The sequence below is a fragment of the Macaca mulatta genome, chromosome 9, assembly GCF_049350105.2.
Source record: "Macaca mulatta isolate MMU2019108-1 chromosome 9, T2T-MMU8v2.0, whole genome shotgun sequence".
In the NCBI taxonomy this organism is placed as follows: domain Eukaryota; kingdom Metazoa; phylum Chordata; class Mammalia; order Primates; family Cercopithecidae; genus Macaca; species Macaca mulatta.
Genome location: NC_133414.1, coordinates 13,573,893 through 13,594,423, shown reverse-complemented (window position 1 = coordinate 13,594,423; position 20,531 = coordinate 13,573,893). Strand labels below are relative to the sequence as shown.

General features: G+C 42.8%; 1 protein-coding gene across 2 annotated transcripts in view; it reads left to right on the top strand.

Moving 5' to 3' along the window:
• UPF2 (UPF2 regulator of nonsense mediated mRNA decay) overlaps positions 1-20,531 on the top strand; it is a 484,524-nt gene that overhangs the window by 353,060 nt on the left and 110,933 nt on the right. The window contains exons 2-4 of one of the 2 annotated variants that reach the window (XM_015146458.3): positions 2,106-2,126; positions 10,583-10,965; positions 16,185-16,964. In XM_015146458.3, coding sequence (XP_015001944.1) covers positions 10,601-10,965; positions 16,185-16,964 — 1,145 coding nt within the window. In that variant the 5' untranslated portion in view covers positions 2,106-2,126; positions 10,583-10,600. Of the gene's footprint in view, positions 1-2,105; positions 2,127-2,230; positions 2,286-10,582; positions 10,966-16,184; positions 16,965-20,531 lie in introns of those variants that run through there. The other variant, XM_015146457.3, reaches the window with a different exon arrangement.

The following is a 20,531-nucleotide window of genomic DNA, read 5'->3' as shown; positions in this document are numbered from 1 at the left end:
TTTACGTAAAAGTTTGCGTAGAGCCACAGCAGAAAGAACTTGGGTTTTTGGAGTTAGATTTGAGTAGAATACTAGATAGTATTTAATTAAAATTAGTAAGTATGAAACTTACTAATTTTGTGACAGTAAATTAATCTGACTCAACTTTTATAAAATGGTGACTGCAATTAAAATCACAAATGTAAAATAGCAAATGCTCAACAAAAAGGCCCTCCTCTTTTAGGTGATTTTAGGTGATTTCCTTTTAACACCTGATTAAAGGCAAAGGTTGACTTGATTTACGATGAGAAGGATTTAGTATATTTATTGAGAAGGATTTATTATATTTATTAACAAAGAGGTAAAGCTTTTTTCTTTTTTTTTTTTTTTTTGAGACAGAGTCTCGCTTGCTCTGTTGCCCAGGCCGGAGTGCAGTGGCGCTATCTGGGCTCACTGCAACTTCTGCTTCCCGGGTTCTAATGGATTCTCCTGCCTCAGCTTCCCGAGTAGCTGGGATTACAGGCGCTCGCCACCACGTCAGGCTAATTTTCTATTTTTAGTAGAGACGGGGTTTCACCATGTTGGGGCCAGGCTGGTCTGGAACTCCTGACCTCAGGTGATCCACCAGCCTCGGCCTCCCAAAGTGCTGAGAATACGGGCATGAGGCACCATGTCTGGCCAGAGGTAAAGCTTCTTAAGGTAATCCGACAAAATGAGAAAAAGAGACCTTGAAGAGAAGTGTGAGTGGCTATCACCAACATGGTATTTGGGGGCAGTTCTCATCATTGTTTATCAAGGCTGCAGAATAGCTGTATTCACCTTTCTCTTTTACTACCCTTTAAATGATTGACCTATGCGTAGTGTGTATTTTTTTAAAATACAGGAAGCAGCAACACTCAGTATGAGAGGATAATTTGCGTGCTAAGAGTAAATGGGGAAGCAAACAGTAAATAGAGACAAACGGGCAAAGGTTGAGTCATAGGGAACCTGGACTTGCCTCAAGTTTTGTGGTTGGTAGTAGCTCATTATGTGTGCCTAGACACCAGGTGGGGCCCCCGCAGGCCAAGCAAACGTCAAGACCAGTTTCGCACCCTTGTTCCTCTAGCTCCGGACCAGCCAGAGCCACCTACTCGGATCATGTTCGCAGAACCCAGCACTGTTTCGAGGCCAGATGCACCATTTCAGAAATTCAGTGGGAAATAAGCAGTGTGGATAAACTAATATCCCATTTTTAAAAGTCGGCCTGGGTTCGCATTCAGAAGAAATGTCGACGCTAGCCATTTTTTTATAAATGGGTGATTTGATAACTCAGGGAGGTCTTTCCACTGTAATAAAAATTTGCTTGTTAGAACTGGGTGTTTTCTAAGAAGTGTATGGAAAAAGCCTTGATTCGTCTTCGCCCTGGGTGGTTTTTACGTCGAACACCTACAACTGCTACAGAAATCCCCCCCCGGGACTTTTGATGTCTTCTAGGGCATTCTTAAAACTAGACCCATTCCTAAGCGACTCCCACCTCCCAAACCAGCCATATGCTTTAGTTTCTCCAGTTTCCAGTTTTCTAAATCTTCAACGTCTCCCCTCGAATTAGTCCAATCAAACTTTCTCTTCTTAGACCTCTTCCTTACGTTCGCACCAAGAAACTCCCAGGAGAATCACGTGCCCAGGCTTGTCCTTAATGGCGCTCCGTAACCCTCCCACTATTCCACCACCCTTCCTCGCCTCCCGTGAGCTCCGCCCCGCCCCATTCGCGCTTCCCACCCCCATCCCCCGCGAAGTGCTTGCGCCTGCGCAGCTCCAATTCAGGCGCTTTCCCTTTCCTGGCGACCAATCCACTTCCTGCCTCGGGTCCTCGGAACACTCCACCTCTCCGCTGGGGCCCTGGCTTGAGGTGCTGGTAGTGGCTACCTTACGCATTACCTGTCTGAAAAATTCGCTCTTCTCATCGACTGGGGAATTTGGAAGAGCCATTAAGTGGGTGGCACTTATATGAGCCTTTGCCTCGGACCCGCCACCCCAGAGTCAAGCTGAGGGCATCGGCATGCCGCGGGGAGGGCGATCAGGACTGTTTTTAATCGGGCAGTCGCGCGGACGGCCTTTTCCCTCTCGCCTCCTTCCGCCCCGCCCCCACTCTCAGCCCGGCCGCGCTGGTGAGTGGCGGGCGGGAGGGCCGGCGGGCGGAGGGAGGAGGGGGAGCTAAGGGAAGGCGGGCCCTCGGCTGCGAGATAGGTGGGGGGAGGGGAGGGGAGAGCCCGAGCGCTGGAGTTGGTGCTGGGAAACCCGGGGCTAATGTTGACAACAGGCTCGAGGTGAGTCCCGGGGATCCTCCTTCCCCTCCGCTCCAACGATCGGGAATAAACGGGGCTGGGGGGCACCGGCCTAGAGTCCTACTCCCTGGGGGACCCCAGAGGCGACTCCGCACTCTTCCTCTCCGGGGTCGGCGAGCAGTGGAGGGACCGCGGGTCCGGCGTCGTTCTTCTCAGACCCCCTCTCTCCGAGGCTCCCATCAACGCGGGAGCCCCCGGGCCGGGCCGGGCATGGGGGGCGGTGGAGGAGGTGCCTGCCCCACATGCCTGGGCCGGGCCTCGGGGCTGGAGGCGGGGAGCCCGCGGTGGAGGGGCGAAGGTGTTCGGGGGCGTGGAGGAGAGCGAGGGGAGGTCGGGGGAAGCTCCTCGAGAGCCGGGAGGGAAGCGAGGGCGAGGAAGTGGGGAGGGCGCGTGTGTGGGAGGCTGCGGAGTGGGGAGACCGGCAGGGGAGGCTTCTGTGGCGAGGGAGTGTGGGGCGAGAAGTTGGGGTTGGGGCAGCGATGGTCTGCGAAGGTGACCGTGGATACCTGTGGGAAGGGGAGTTGTGGCGGGGAAGTGGTGTGGTGGGTGTAGACGTTGCCACACCACCAGAGCAGGGGTTTGTAGGAGAGGTGTGTGTAGGCGAAGTGGCTTGGGGTGTATCTGGGGATGGTGGGCATGGGCTGTTTGGTTGACTTCCTTTTAATCACATAGGCTGGTTATTCTTCACTTTGCCTTCACCCCTTCAAGACTCCAGGCACTCTCTTCTTGCTAGGACTGTTGGACTAAGGAAGTGACCACAGGATATTTGGTCCCCAGGTTGGCAGAGCAGAGCCAGCTGGGTCCACTCTGGGGTGATCGGACCTTCAGTTCCCTTGCTCTTCTTGGAGGACTTACACGACACGAAGTGATGCATCAGATCAAAGTGAAACGCTCGCTGACGCTTTATCTCATTTCCATAGTTCTTAGGTGTTCCTTAACATCCTCAGTCTCCTCATTTGTGAGCTGGGACAATTTCTAACAATTCTTAACTAAACGTCCTTTATACTAAGGATGTTCTTTAAAAAATAAAGTCAGAAACTGAGAGAGAGTGTTCCTGTGCTGTTCTGTCCTTACAACATTTTGACTAAGAATTGAAAGGTGAAACAGCATTCTCTCACTCTGGAGTATTTTCGGAGCACTCTGATTGGGATTTCATACATAACCCATATGGTACTTTGCAAGGGAATATCTTTAAAAAGGAAACACCCCCTTTTGTGCCCTCTTCCCCCCAGTACACTCCACTGGTACTTTTACTAGTAAATTAGTTTTACTTTCTTTTGGGAGTTCAGAATATATTTAGAATACCAAATAAAATATACAGTTCAAGTGACAGGACACTATTTTGGGAGCTAGGAAGGTGGTTTTAAAGCATGGTTTCCTTTTAAGGGTAGTCTGAATATAAATTGTATTCAGCAAACTAATTTGTAACAGCTAATCGGATTCCAGCGAAAAGATCACGATTTTTTCTTGTTACTATCTTGAGAAAGGACCTTTTTAAAATTGTAGTTTGGACTAGAAAAACTTTTGGAAACACTTTAGATGACAAGTTTGGCTGTTAAAGCTTGAAGTTATTGAAATAAGAATTTTAGTATTTTATTAAATATCACTTAGTGCTCAGTTTCTTTTCTTTTTTTTTTTTTTTTGAGACGGAGTCTAGCTCTGTTGCCCAGGCTGGAGTGCAGTGGCCAGATCTCAGCTCACTGCAAGCTCCGCCTCCCGGGTTTACGCCATTCTCCTGGCTCAGCCTCCCGAGTAGCTGGGACTACAGGCGCCTGCCACCTCACCCGGCTAGTTTTTTGTATTTTTTAGTAGAGACGGGGTTTCACCGTGTTAACCAGGATGGTCTCGATCTCCTGACCTTGTGATCCGCCCGTCTCGGCCTCCCAAAGTGCTGGGATTACAGGCTTGAGCCACCGCGCCCGGCCAGTGCTCAGTTTCTTAAGTGGACATAAAACAAACGTGTTTTGAGGTGAATCATGGTGTTTGTATATTTTATTCGTTTTAGTGTAGGTAGTGAAAAAGAGTACTGGGTAGTGAGTGTTGATCCAGCCATGGAAACTATCTGTGTAATCTTGGGTAGGTGACTCTGCTGCTGTCCTTGGAATGTAAAAATTGAGGATAGAAGTAGATAAAATCTAATAGTCTTTATTTGACTTTACAAATCTCTCATTGTATGCTGAACTTCTCAGTGTTCTTTGTGAGCGAACATTTATTAATGCCTCCCTCGTGCTAGTTACTATGCTAGAATTTTAAGAACTTTACAAGATAGATAGCAGTATATCCTTCTTATTGATAAATACGTGGACTCAGAGAAGTTGTTGCCTGATTTCTGTAGCTATCAGGCTGCAGAGTTGGGAGGCAGATTTAAAATCTATCGACTTCCAAGCCCATGTATGTTGTTTTCACAAGTTGCATTGCTGCCTCTTCATGAACTTTTAGATTTTTGTCTTATTTTTTTGTTTACGGAAATTTAGTTCCAAGTATACTTTGGGTGTATGCTTGTAATGTGAGGATGAAGTGATTGAAAGAAGATACCAGTATCAGGACTTACGGGTTATGGAGAATCTGTTTTATTATGCTCTAGGGTAGAGTCTATTCCTATTTTTTTTTTTCTTGAGACAGAGTCTCGCTCTGTCGCCAGGCTGGAGTGCAGTGGTGCCATCTCGGCTCACTGCAACCTCCACCTCCTGGGTTCAAGTGATTCTCCTGCCTCAGCCTCCTGAGTCGCTGGGACTACAGGCGTGTGCCACCACACCCAGTTAATTTTGGTATTTTTAGTAGAGACGGGCTCTCACCATGTTGTTGGCCAAGATGGTCTCCATCTCTTGACCTCGTGATCTGCCTGCCTCAGCCTCCCAAAGTGCTGGGATTACAGGCATGAGCCACTATGCCTGGCCCCGAGTCTAATTCTTGAACGCCTACTGTAGCTTTATTTATTTATTTATTTATTTATTTATTTATTTTTTTTTTTTTGAGACGGAGTCTCGCTCTGTCGCTCAGGCTGGAGTGCAGTGGCCGGATCTCAGCTCACTGCAAGCTCCGCCTCCCGGGTTTACGCCATTCTCCTGCCTCAGCCTCCCGAGTAGCTGGGACTACAGGCGCCTGCCATCTCGCCCGGCTAGTTTTTTTGTATTTTTAGTAGAGACGGGGTTTCACCATGTTAGCCAGGATGGTCTCGATCTCCTGACCTTGTGATCCTCCCGTCTCGGCCTCCCAAAGTGCTGGGATTACAGGCTTGAGCCACCACGCCCGGCCTTGTAGCTTTATTTTATATAGTAAATACTTAAAATTTAATTAACAAATGAATCTTATTAAAGAGTCATAAAAGTTTGGGACTTTGTTGAACTAATAAATGATGACCTTTGTGAATTTGTCAAATACTAGATGAATTTCTTAATCTTTTCTTTGAAGAATTTAAGATTTTATCTTTAGAAATGAGACATGAGGCCAGCCATGGTGACTCATGCTTATAATCCCAGAACTTTGGGACGCCAAGGTGGGTGGATCACCTGAGGTCAGGAGTTTATGAGACCAGCCTGACCAACATGGAGAAACCCCTTCTCTACTAAAAATACAAAATTAGCCGGGCATGGTGATGCGCACCTGTAATCCCAGCTACTCGGGAGGCTGAGGCAGGAGAATGGCTTGAACCTGGGTGGCAGATGTTGCGGTGAGCTGAGATCGCGCCACTACACTCCAGCCTGGCAACAGAGTGAGACTCCATCTCAAAAAAAAAAAAAAAAAAAGAGAGACATGAATTGTAAGTTCTGATGTCATTCTTTGTAGTTTCCTATGGTCCTGAAATGTTACTTGTTGATGTATCACATCAGAAAATGTGAAATCTATATAAACTTTTTTTCACTTAATGATTAATATCCCTGAATAAGATCATGTTATTACCTTAGATATTAAGTTGTCCCCGTATGTTTCAGCCAGAGTCTGCTAAAAGTTAAAAACATTGTGTAAGAACTGCTTAACCACTATGAAGGATTCTTTCTACTCTTGAGATTCATAATTCTATGGTTTGCCATAGTCAGTATTTACAAACAAATCTTCCATCTCGCAATTTGGTACTCTTAGGATTCTTTGGTTCAGAGAATGGGTTCAGATTCCCATTCTGTCACCAGCTGTGCAGGCCTTGGTCAAGTTACTTGGTCAAGTCTCAGTTTACTCATTTATAAAATAGCGAAAATAATACCTACCTCATAAAGATTTTAGTATTAAATGAGATAATGTATGTAAAATGTTTAGTATGGTACCATGAGTAGTAAGTATTAGTATTATAGTCTCTTTGAAAGTTTGCTTGGTTTAAGGGCGTGATATTTTCTTTTCTTTTTTTTTTTTTTTTTTTTTTTTTTTGAGACAGAGTCTCACTCTGTCGCCCGGGCTGGAGTGCAGTGGCCGAATCTCAGCTCACTGCAAGCTCTGCCTCCCGGGTTTACGCCGTTCTCCTGCCTCAGCCTCCTGTGTAGCTGGGACTACAGGTGCCTGCCACCTCGCCCGGCTAATTTTTTGTATTTTTTAGTAGAGACGGGGTTTCACCGTGTTAGCCAGGATGGTCTTGATCTCCTGACCTCATGATCTGCCCGTCTCGGCCTCCCAAAGCGCTGGGATTACAGGCTTGAGCCACCGCGCCCGGCAGCATGATATTTTCACATTAAAGTTGGATATTTAATTGAAAATGTATAAGAATCAATAACTACACTTGTAGATAATATAAATGCTGGCCAGGTGTAGTGCCTCATATCTGTAATCCTAGCAGTTTGGAAGGCAGAGGTGGGAGAATCCCTTGCGCCCAGAAGTGTGAGACCAGCCAGGGCAACATACTGAGACCTTGTCTCTATTTTATTAAAACGGTTTTTTTTTTAAATTAAAAAATAGATAATATAAATGCTAATGTTGTCTTGGTGTAGAAAGAATGCTTTTTCATTTTTTGTTGTTGTTGCTTTTTTTTTTTTTTGAGACGGAGTCTCTGTCTGTCGCCCAGGCTGAAATGCAGTGGCACTATCTGGCTCACTGCAGCCTCCGCCTCCCGGGTTCAAGTGATTCTCTTGCTTCAGCTTCCTGAGTAGCTGGGATTACAGGCGCCCTCCACCATGCCTGGTTAATTTTTGTATATTTAGTAGAGACGGACTTCACCATGTTGGCCAGGCTGGTCTTGAACTCCTGACCTCAAGTGATCCTCCTGCCTTGGCCTCCCAAAGTGCTTGGATTACAGGAATGAGCCACGGTGCCCAGCCTGCTTTTTCATATATTAAAGGTATTTTGTGTGTGTGTGTGTGTGTGTGTGTGTGTGTGTGTGTGTGTGTGTGATGGAATCTCACTCTGTCGCCCATGCTGGAGTGCAGTGGCACGATCTCAGCTCACTGCAACCTCTGCTTTCTGGGTTCAAGCAGTTCTCCCTCAGTCTCCCCAGTAGCTGGGATTACAGGTGCCTGCTACCACGCCCAGCTAATTTTTGTATCTTCAGTAGAGATGGGGTTTCACCATGTTGGCCAGGCTGGTCTCGAACTCCTGACTTCAGGTGATCCGGCCACCTTGGCGTCCCAAATTGCTGGGATTACAGGCATGAACCACTGCGCCCAGCCCCTAATGACGATTTTAAAAATAGGACCAACAGCTTTTTTGTTGTTCTGAGTTTTACCAGTGGGGTTAGCTAAAGCTTTTAGGTGTCACTATCAAAATAAATGCATGGAACAAGGGAGTGGAGAGCAATGACGGAGTAAAAGAAAAAATAGAAGGAAAAGGTAGCTATGATAAGGTATAGGCTGTGGCATGTACCTGCAAAAATTAAAGCGTTTCCATTGGCCTAGGTTGCTTTCTGTGGTATTAACATTTTATTAGAGCACTGAAGTAAAGTATTTTTGTCTTTAAAAAATGTCAATATTGCAAATGCTTTTTTTGGTAACCTAGTTTTAAGTGCTGTAATTTAAAACCTATATTTGAAAATATTTAAGGATACTATTGCTTTTAATAAAAAAAAAAAATAAGGGGTGGCCGGGCGCTGAGGCTCATGCTTGTAATCCCAGCACTTTGGGAGGCCAAAGCAGATGGATCACTTGAGGTCAAGAATTCAAGCAGCCTGGCCAATATAGTGAAACCCGTCTTTACTAAAAATACAAAAATTAGCTGAGTGTGGTGGTACACGCTTATAATCTCAGCTACTTGGGAGGCTGAGGTGGGAGCATCGCTTAAACCCGGGAGGTGGAGGTTGCAGTGAGGTGAGATCGTGCCACTGCACTCCAGCCTAGGCAACAGAGTGAGACTCAAAAAAAAAAAAAAAACAAAAACAAAAACAAAAAACAAATAAAGAAAAAAGAAAAAACAAACACTGAAGCTCAAAAATACAATGGCTCATGCCTGTAATCCCAGCATTTTGGGAGGTGCAGATGGATGGATCACTTAAACTCAGGAGTTCGAGACCAGCCTGGTCAACATGGGGAAATCCCATCTCTACTAAAACTACAATTATCTGGATGTGGTGTTGAGCACCTGCTGGCCCAGCTACTTGGGGGGCTGAGGCAGGTGGGTCACTTGAGCCCAGGAGGTCGAGACTTTAGTGAGCTGTGATCGTGCTGCCACGCTCTAGCTTGGGTGACAAAGTGAGACCCTGTCTCAAAAAGAAAACAAAAAAACTAATAAATTTAGGTAATTTTCTACTTCTAAAATAGAATTTTGATTTTCTTTTTTTTCTTGAGACAGAGTTTTGCTCTTGTTGCCCAGGCTGAAGTGCAATGGCGGGATCTCGGCTCACTACAACCTCCGCCTCCCAGGTTCAAGCGATTCTCCTGCCTCAGCCTCCCGAGTAGCTGGGATTACAGGCATGCGCCACCATACCCGTCTAGTTTTGTATTTTTAGTAGAGACGTGGTTTCTCCGTATTGGTCAGGCTGGTCTTGAACTCTAGACCTCAGGTGATCTGCCCACCTCGGCCTCCCAAAATGCTGATATTATAGGCGTGAGCCACTGTGCCCGACCGAATTTTGATTTTCTTATATACAACTCTTAGATAATTTAGGAGTTAAAATGTGAAACACTGTGCCTAAAAGAAATTAGACAACTAGTTCTGAGTAGAGAAATACATTTTTAGAAAAGAAAAATTAAGAATTTTCCTGAAAAGTACAGTTTTTTGTTCCACAGTTACTTTCAGTTAACTGTAAGCCTGTACTATAGGCCAGTGCTATCCAATAGAGCTTTCTGTGGAAATGCTCCGTATCTGTCCTGCTATGTATGGAAGCCATTTAGCTACATGTGGAATTGAGCACTTGAAATACAGATACTAACTGAAGAACTGAATTTCACATTTTATTTAATTTTGATTAATTTACATTTAAGTAACCACATATGACTAGTGCAGCAGTTTTGGGGTGATAATTTTGTCTCCAAAGGATATTTAGCAATGTCTGGAGTTATATTTGGTTGTCAAAATGAGGGAGGAGCTACTTGTATGCACTGCATAGCAGGCAGGGACACTGCTAAACCTCCTACTGAGCACATGGTGGCCCCTTCCCTCTAAAACCAAAGAAGTATTTTGCCCAAACTGTCAGTGGTGCTGAACTTTAGAAACCCTGGGCTAATAACTACTCTGTTTTGGCAGATATAGCACGGAACATACGGATTTTATGTTCATGTTTATTTATAAATTAACTTTGACTAATATAGGTGAAGAAGTTAGAAGTCTAGTTTAATTTGAGATAGTTAACAGTTTTTGTATCTGAAAGTTTGGTGATAAGGTTAGAGCAATGAAGTGAGATTTGTGAGTCCGCTGTTCTGTTTTGTCTGTTGACATATAGGAGGCAAGGGCTTGTTTTTGTTTCCTTTCTCAGCTGAAATACTGAGATTGAATATTATATGAAATAGTGAACCACCATCTTTCATGGTTGTCAAATGCTAGGGTTAAAGCTGACTCAAAATGTTCACAGATATATTCTGAAGTATTTACAATTAAATGACATATTGTTTTGGAGTTGATAGTGGCTGAATCTGAGTGATGGGTACGTGGAGGTTCCTTATATTATGCTCTCTACTTTTGTTTGGGCTTGGATTTTTCCTTATTAAAAGTAAAAAACAAGTACTTAGACATGGGCATAACTAATAATGATAGGATGAGAAATGTGAGCAATAACTTATTTTGTTACAGAAATAGTATTCATTTTACATGCCCACATTTACTCTTTTACAATTGCCAAGTTGTATTAATATGTTCTGTTTAAAAAATAGTGTCATATCATTTAAAAAAGTCACTGCATCTATGGTACTGACATCGTTTCCCTCTTACAGATTGTCCTGGGTCACATAATGCCAGCTGAGCGTAAAAAGCCAGCAACTATGGAAGAAAAAGACTCTTTACCAAATAACAAGGAAAAAGACTGCAGTGAAAGGCGGCCAGTGAGCAGCAAGGAGAGGCCAAAAGACGATACCAAGCTCACTGCCAAGAAGGAGGTCAGCAAGGCCCCTGAAGACAAGAAGAAGAGACTGGAAGATGATAAGAGAAAAAAGGAAGACAAGGAACGCAAGAAAAAAGATGAAGAAAAGGTGAAGGCAGAGGAAGAATCAAAGAAAAAAGAAGAGGAAGAAAAAAAGAAACATCAAGAGGAAGAGAGAAAGAAGCAAGAAGAGCAGGCCAAACGTCAGCAAGAAGAAGAAGCAGCTGCTCAGATGAAGTAAGGCAGTTGATTGTATTTATTGATGTGAGGGAATGGGAAGATTGGAAATTTTTGGGAAAAAAACATTATTTGAAATGTAGCGTCCTGGGTGCAGCTCTTTAAGAATTGGGAGTATCTTAATTTACTTGTTAGGTTAATTTCACTGACTAGGGGTATGCTAAAGGTATGTTAATTATTCAAATTAAATAATAGTAACAATCTTTAATGAGTACTATTCGAGGTCTTGGGTAATCTGTGTTTTGTTTTAAATTTTATTTATTTATTTATTTATTTTGAGATGGAATTTTGCTTAGTCGCCCAGACTGGAGTGCAATGGCACGATCTCGGCTCACTGCAACCTTTGCCTCCTGGGTTCAAGTGATTCTTCTGCCTCAGCCTCCCGAGTAGCTGGGATTACAGGCACCTGCCATCATGCCCGGCTAATTTTTGTATTTTTGTAGAGATGGGGTTTCACCGTGTTGGCCAGGCTAATCTTGAACTCCTGACCTCAGGTGTTCATCCGTCTCAGCCTCCTAAAGTGCTGGGATTACAGGTGTGAGCCACCACGCCCAGCTGTTTATTTTTTAAGACTTTTTTTCATACAAAATTAGGCATGGTGGCGCGCGCTTGTCGTCCAGTTACTTAGGAGGCTGAGGTAGGAGAATCGCCTGAACCTAGGAGGTGGAGGGTGCAGTGAGCCAAGTTTGTGCTGCTGCATTCCTGCTGGGGCGACAGAGCAAGACTGCATCTCAAAAAATAATAATAAAATAAATAAAACAAAAACTTTTTTTCATGGTATGATAATACTCCATTTTTTAAAAAAATTGAAAACCTTCAGTTGGCCTCTGTTTCTTGAGTTCTTATGTATCAGGCCTTGTACAGAATATATTAGCATCTATCCTTAGGACAATCTCAGTGAAGTAAGTTTTATGATCCTCATTTCACAGATTAATAAAATGAAGTTTAAGGAGGGTAAGTTGCTTAAGGTCACAGCAAATAGTAGAGCTGTTGGGATTTAAAGCTAGGTTGGCCTGACTTTAAAACTTTTGACTATTCATTAAGCACAATTCCACAATGCTTTCCATTCTTATCTTTATTTAAATCTATTTTTAACCTTGTAAATCTGTGCAAGTAAATAATAAACTAGTGAAAAATGTAGTTCTTAGAGGAAAAACACCAGAGATGCATCAGCAGTAACTTTGTTGAATAGCTTAAGCTCTTCTCTAAATATGAAACTTATTAGGCCAGGCATGGTGGTTCACGCCTGTAAACCCAGCACTTTGGGAGGCTGAGGCAGGAGGATTGGTTGAGCCCAGAAGTTCAAGACCAGCCTGGGCAATATAGTGAGACCCTGTCTATGTGAAGAAAAATAAGGGAAAGAATAATATATAACTTATTTATTTTTTAATTAAAAATTTTTTTTTAAATTTAAGAGGGCAACTTACCTTTTTTAAGCTTCATTTTGTGGATCTCTAAAATGAGGCTCGTAGAATTTAACTTCATTGGTACTGTGTTAGGGATATTTGCTAATGTATTTTTACAGTGCCTGGTAACATAATAAGAGCTCAACAAACTCCAGCCAGGCTGGAGTGTAGTGGTGTGACGGCAGCTCACTGCAGCCTTGACCTCCCAGGCTCAAGCCATTCTCCCACCACATCCTCCTTGATAGTGGGGACTACAGGTGCATGCTACCACACCTGGGTATTTTTGTACTTTTTGTAGATAGAGTTTCACCGTGTTGCCCAGGCTGGTCTTGAACTCTTGGACTCAAGAAGTCCTCCTGCCTCAGCCTCCCAAAATTTTGGGATTATAGGCATGAGCCACCATGTCTGGCCTAAAATAATCATTTTTTGGAAATGATGTCTTGCTATTTTGTCTAAGTCTGTAATTGCTGAGCTCAAGCGATCCTCCCACTACAGCCTCCCTAGTAGCCGGAACTACAGATGTACACCACTGTGTGTGGCCAGATATATAATTTAAAAAGCTTTTTGCAAGCACGATTTTGTATAGATCTCTAGAACAGCCACCTTTCTTCTCAGAGTTGTTCTTTAGAACTTCTGCTTTCTTCCCTTTTTTGTGGGGGTGATGGGGGCATTGCTGTGTTGTTACCCAGGCTGGAGTGCAGTGGCTGTTCTCAGGTTCCATCATAACGTACTGCAGCCTCCAACTCCTGGGCTCAAGTGATTCCTCCTGCCTCAGCCTCCTGAGTATCTGTCATTACAGGCTTGTGCCACCAGTCCTGGCCAGGACCTCTACTTTTAATAAGGAACAGAAGCCTTAGGTCTGCAAGACTATAGTAGTGCCTAGTTTTGGAATATTCAGAACCATGATTCTTGAGAGATTTTTTTTTTTTTTGAGACAGGGTTTGCTCTATCGCCCAGGCTGGAGTACAGTGGCCCGGTCTCAGCTCACTGCAGTCTGTGCCTCCTGGGCTCAAGCGATCCTCCCACCTCAGCCTCCTGAGTAGCTGGGACTACAGATGCATACCACTACGCTTGGTTAATTTTTGTATTTTTTGTAGAGACGGGGTTTTGCTGTGTTGCCCAGGCTGGTCTTGAACTCCTGAGCTCCTGGGGAAATTTCAGATATATGCAAAAATAGAGGAGTATAGTGAACTAGTCCCTCATCTACCTAGCATCAATAATTACACACTTTCTCCCCCTGGAGTATTTTAAAGCATCATAGCATTTACCCATAAAAACTTCATTATACATCTTAAAGTGTTTTCAGTGCAGCTGAAAATTGAGTTATTTAATGTATGTACGTACTTTCTTTTCTTTCTTTCTTTTTTGAGAGAGTTTTGCTCTTGTTGCCCAGGCTGAATACAATGGCACGATCTCGGCTCACCCCAACCTCCGCCTCCCGGTTGAAGCCATTCTCCTGCCTCAGCTTCCTGAGTAGCTGTGACTACAGGCATGTGCCACCACACCCAGCTAATTTTTGTATTTTTAGTAGAGATGGGGTTTCTCCATGTTGGTCATGCTGATCTCGAACTCCTGACCTCAGGTGATCCACCCATCTTGGCTTCCCAAAGTGCTGGGATTACAGGCGTGAGCCACCACACCCGGCCTTGTACATACTTTCTTAAAATGTACTTTCACTGCTCATTTTGTATTTGTGTGTTGCTGGGAGACTTCAAAGAGATACTCAACTGTCCATGTTATCAGTGATAGAGGCCACCTTTCTGTTAATATATTGTAGTTTTTAGTGGAAAAATCAAGTAATTATCTTGTAACTCAGGGGTGATTATCTCAGAAAGATGAAAATCTACTTTTTTAGAGATTTATAGATATGTGTATAATTTTTTGAGACAGGGCCTCACTCTGTCACCTAGGGTGGAGAGCTATGGTGTGATCATGACTCACTGCAGCTTCAACCTCCCTGGCTCAAGCGATCCTCCCGTCTCAGCCTCCCAAGTAACTGGGACTACAAGCCTGTGCCACCACGTCCAGCTAATTTTTTAAATTTTTTGTAGAGATTGGGTCTCACTCTGTTGCCCAGTCTGATCTTAACTCCTGGGCTCCTCCCACCTCAGCTTCCCAAAGGGGAGATTTAAGTTATATATTTTGTTATCTCAAAAACTTCAATAAACTTCAAAATCATATTGTTTGTCACCCCTCACTCCTGCCTATTTTATTACTTCTGCAATTTAAATTGTTCTGTCTTTTTAGAGGAAAAATAGGTATATTTGTTTTTAGTTATTTTTTTCAGTATAAACTGAGTCTACTAGCTTTTTATTAAAAGTTTCTTATTTGATAGTTGTCTTCTGGTTCCTTTCCAAATTTTCTAAATCACTTGAATTTTTAAGAGTCCAAACCTGGCAAGGTAGTTTGTTAAAGGTTTGGCTAATGTGCTGAGTATGGAAAAACAATATCTAACATTTCAAAACTTTTTTTTTTTTTGAGATAGAGTCTCACTCTGTTGCACAGGCTGGAGTGCAGTGGCATGATCTTGGCTCATAGCAACCTCTGCCTCCTGAGTTCAAGTGATTCTCCTGCCTCAGCCTCCCGAGTAGCTGGGACTACAGGCGCGTGCCACCATGCCTTGCTAATTTTTTGTTGTTTTTAGTAGAGATGAGGTTTCACCATGTTAGCCAGGATGTGTCGATCTCCTGACCTTGTGATCTGCCTGACTCGGCCTCCCAGAGTGCTAGGATTACAAGTGTGAAGCCACCGCCCAGCCTCAAAAACATTTTTAATGCGTTCTTTTATAGTACTAATTCTTTTTTTTTTTTTTGAGACAGAGTCTCACTCTGTTGCCCAGGTTGGAGTGCAGTTGCGTGATCTTGGCTTACTGCAGCATCAGCTTCCGACTCCCAGGTTTAAACAATTCTCCTGCCTCAGCCTCCCAAGTAGCTGGGATTACAGGCGCCCACCACCATGCCCAGCTGATTTTTGTGTTTTTAGTAGAGACGGGGTTTCACCATGTTGGCCAAGCTGTTCTCAAACTCCTGACCTCAGGTGATCCACCTGCCTCCCAAAGTGCTGCCTCCCAAAGTCACCATACCTGGCCTTGTAGTGCTAATTCTTTAAAGAATTCTTTGTGGATTTTTTTTTTCTCTTTGCCCATTGCTTTTATTTGTTTCACATTTTATATCCTTCCCAAACATACTATATTTTTCATAGTAGCATTATATGTCTTACCTAGTTAACTTGCCAGTTGGCAGAATGATTTTTAATTTAATCTAGTCAGTATCCTCCGCTCTATGACATTTGTTATCAACCTACAGTACTGGGCTTCTCATTAAGATAATACTTGTTAGCGTAAGTCATTAGTAAAATGTGTTTATTTATTTATTTATTTTGAGACGGAGTCTTGCTCTGTCGCCCAGGCTAGAGTGCAATGGCACCTTCTTGGCTTACTGCAACCTCTGTCCCCTGGGTTTAAGTGTTGTGCCTCAGCCTCCTGAGTAGCTGGGACTACAGGTGAGCGCCATCACACCCAGCTAATTTTTGTATTTTTAGTAGAGATGGGATTTCACCATATTGGCCAGGCTGGCCTTGAACTCCTGACCTCAGGTGATCTGTTTGCTTTGGTCTCCCAAAGTGCTGGGATTACAGGCATGAGCCACCACGCCCGGCCAGTAAAATGTCTTTAAAAGTAGTGAAAGGCCTTTTGAATCTTGTAGATTATTATACTTAGATAATTTTTTTCACTGGTTTTTTACTCGTAGGGGATTTGTGTATAATGCTTCAAAATATAGAGAGTATTTTATGTATTTGTTTGTTTTTATATAGAGAAAAAGAAGAATCCGTTCAGCTTCATCAGGAAGCTTGGGAACGACATCATTTAAGAAAAGAACTTCGTAGCAAAAACCAAAATGCTCCGGACAACCGACCAGAGGAGAACTTCTTTAGCCGCCTTGACTCAAGTTTGAAGAAAAATACTGCTTTTGTCAAGAAACTAAAAACTATTACGGAACAACAGAGAGACTCCTTGTCCCATGATTTTAATGGCCTAAATTTAAGCAAATACATTGCAGAAGCTGTAGCTTCTATTGTGGAAGCAAAACTGAAAATCTCTGATGTGAACTGTGCTGTGCACCTCTGCTCTCTCTTTCACCAGCGTTATGCTGACTTTGCCCCATCACTTCTTCAGGTCTGGAAAAAACATTTTGAAGCAAGGAAAGAGGAGAAAACACCTAACATTACCAAGTTAAGAACCGATTTGCGTTTCATTGCAGAATTGACAATAGTTGGGATTTTCACTGACAAGGAAGGTCTTTCCTTAATCTATGAACAGCTAAAAAATATTATTAATGCTGATCGGGAGTCCCACACTCATGTCTCTGTAGTGATTAGTTTCTGTCGACATTGTGGAGATGATATTGCTGGACTTGTACCAAGGAAAGTAAAGAGTGCTGCAGAGAAGTTTAATTTGAGTTTTCCTCCTAGTGAGATAATTAGTCCAGAGAAACAACAGCCCTTCCAGAATCTTTTAAAAGAGTACTTTACGTCTTTGACCAAACACCTGAAAAGGGACCACAGGGAGCTCCAGAATACTGAGAGACAAAACAGGTGATTTTCAAATGTTTCTCAGAGTTGAGAATTTATTTTTGGAGCTCATACTTAAAAATGTTTAAAGTCTTCATGCCACTGAAAGAACTTATGGAAAAGGGCTCCTTACAGGTGATTTCTTAACATTCCAGGAAAATTTCAAAGTAGAACAGTCTGAGTACTCATGTTTTAATGTGAGTCTACAATAGATTTTGTTTCTGATTTAAAAAAAAAATCTGCCAAGTAGATGGTGATTTTCACCTTGTGAATGTGTATTCTTCCTGTGATTTTAAACACTACTTAATAATTGAGGGATAAATTTTCCTTTTCTGTCACTTAAACTTACCTGCTAATATTTTTCTGTGTGCTTTAATGTTCTCTTTATAACAGGTTTGCTTTCATTGTTTTGTATTTTAAGTTCTTTATGTCACTGTTGCTCTTCTTAAGAAAATGAGTCATTAATTACCAGTGGTATTTCAGATTAGAGTTTTGGAAAATAATGCACAAAATAAGCTATGAAAAATTTCTTAAATGCAACTTCAAAACTCATTCGTAGGAGTCTTCTTCCTTGGGGCATTCATTTAAAATTCTAAATGAGGAACGTACTGTGCCTGTGGTAATTGGTGAAAAGACCTGACTTTGGGGCCAATTTTGATTGTTAAAAGGTATTGTAGGCTAGTGTGTAGTATTTGTACCTGAGAAGCAACAGGAAGCTAGAAGTTGATGGAGTTGCTGGGCATTAGGTCAATTTCTGTGGAGGATGGATTTGGAGGGGGGCTGAGGGGGTGTAGAAATAAGGTAATAGCCATAGCACGTGGCTGAGTATTAAACTATTTTAATATTTCTACAACTATATTGCATGGTTGAGAATCTGAAATTACTGTTGATCAGAAATTTGTATAGGAGAATATCCTTTTCTAGTTTCATAAGTCTGTGGTAGGGGAGGAGTGGTTTAAGTAGTTAGCGCTAGAAGATGATTGACTTAACCAGAAGACTGAACAGGAATAGTGTATGCCAGTAGTACAGTTAGGGCAGGGTCAAGGTAGAGACTTGTGGCTGAAGGTAGAGACTTGTGGTTAAATCTTTGTGGCTGAAGGTCACTCAGAGGTGAGAATTTTAGATGGCAATGGTGTTATCAATAGTTCTTTTAGGAAAAAGAAAAAGGCTTATCCTTATTTTGTGTTTTGATTTGCGAGGACTGGTTTAAACTTTGAAGAGGCAACCTGAGAATGTACTTGTACCATCAGTAATGGACTAAAAAGGATTATGGTGGTGCTTTATTCATACTTCTCACTTACTGAGGGCTTCCTAATTATGATTTCCATATGCTTTGTCAGTTTCATAGTCCTTTCCTCATACATTCTACTTAATATATCATAACTGATGATTTGTAAGTATGCTAATAGTATGCTAATGATTGATTAGTTATTGGCTACTTTGAGGGTGTATGTGTGTGTATTTGCTTTTGATTGGACTCAGAATCTTGGAGAGTGAAGAGATTCTATGATGTTTTAATCCAATCCATTAACCTTTCCGAAGTAGGAAAACATTTTATAGATTATCTAACAGATAAGATTATTTTTCCTCTGAATACTTCCCAAAGGAGCTCAGTTCTGTCTGTGCCATTGCACTGTTGGTAACACTTATGGGCTAGGAATTCTTTTGTTACATCAAGTGGAAATTTAACTTACCACAAAATGGTTCACTTTGATTTGGTTCTTTTTTCTAGTATGGATGGAATACAGGTACTTGAAGTAGGAGATCTATGAACTTTTTACCTGTTCATAATGAATGAAATACAGAAAGTGAGAGTGAGCACTTAGAAATTATTATAGGAATTTTCAGGCTGGGCATGGTGGCTCACACCTGTAATCCCAGCACTTTGGGAGGTCAAGGCGGGTGTGTCGCCTGAGGTCAGGAGTTCTAGACCTGCCTGGCCAACGTGGTGAAACCCCATCTCTACTAAAAACGCAAAAATTAGCTGGGCATGGTGGCAGGCCCCTGTAATCCCAGCTACTTGTAGGGGCCTGAGGCAGGAGAATCGCTTGAACCCGGGAGGCAGAGGTTGCAGTGAGCTGATATTGCGCCATTGCCCTCCTGCCTGGGGGATAAGAGTGAGACTTCGTCCCCGCCCCGCCCCCAAAAACAAGGTTTATAGGAGTTTTCAATGGTCATAGTATTCCTACTATATTTTTACGGAAGTGTCCAATGGTTGGGGATGGAAAGGTGGCCCTTTACCACAGATGGTTTGGGGAACACTGGTAGAGGACATACTTGTCCACTTTTATTCCCATGACAGTATCTCAGATATTCACAGACTGCTGTGATGTTTCCCTTTTCTCTTCTCTATGTTAAATACCTCCAGTTCTTTCAGTTTGCGCCATGATTTCCAGACACTTCACTATGCTTAGGATACTTGTTTTGGATGCATTCTTTTCTATCTGTGACCTAAAATTGCCTTCGTTTTTATAGCTACCTTGTCGTTCTTTTGGTTTTTGTTAAACTTATTTGCACTAAAGCTTTATTTCTCATATGAACTGCTGACAAGCCACTTCTTCACCTTAAACTAGTGAAATACAGTTTTTAAAGCCTAAATGTGTACTTGCTTATCTCTATTAAACTTTATTTAGATGCTTTTGGTATATTATTTTAGCTTTATGAATGCTTTGGATATTGATTACATGTATACACAGTACTGGCTGGGCGCAGTGGCTCACGCCTCTAATGTCAGCACTTTGGGAGGCTGAGGCAGAAGGATCGCTTGAGCCAGGAGTTTGAGACTAGCCTGGGCAACATGGTGAAACCCCATTGCTACAAAAAATATAAAAATTAGCTGGGTGTGATGGCACGGGCCTGTAGTCTCAGCTACTTGGGGGCTGAGGTGGGAGGATCACTTGAGCCTGAAATGTCAAGACTGCAGTAAGCCGTGATCGTACCACTGCACTCTAGCCTGAGCGACAGAGAGAGACCCTGGCTCAAAATAAAAACTGATTAGTACTTATCTTCTGGTCATATTCAGCTTTGATAAGCAGCTCTTCTATTTTATTATTCAAGTCATTGATAAAAATTTGAAAAGGATGTTGTTAAGAACACAGCTTTGTGGCGTTTCCCTAGAAACTTTTATCCATTTGATACAGAACTATTAATCCATAGTTATTAGAGAAGTTTACTTATGTAGTGTAAACTGACCTTAGCATTGTCACAGCCTATTTATTTATTTATTTAGAGATGGAGTCTTGTGCTGTCTCCAGGCTGGAATGCAGTGTCACGATCTTGCTCACTGCAACCTTTGCCTCCCGGGTTGAAGCAGTTCTCCTACCTCAGCCTCCCAAGTAGCTAGGATTACAGGCCTGTGCCGCTATACCCAGCTAATTTTTGTATTTTTAGTAGAGATGGGGTTTCACCATGTTGACCAGGCTGGTCTCAAACTCCTGACCTCAGGTGATCCGCCTGCCTCTGCCTCCCAGGGTGCTGGGATTACAGGCGTCAGCCACCGTGCCTGGCCATCACAGCCTTTTTATCAAGGGAGACTTTGCCCATTTAGATGTAATGATTTGAGGATGTGTGAATCTTAATCACCATGTAGAA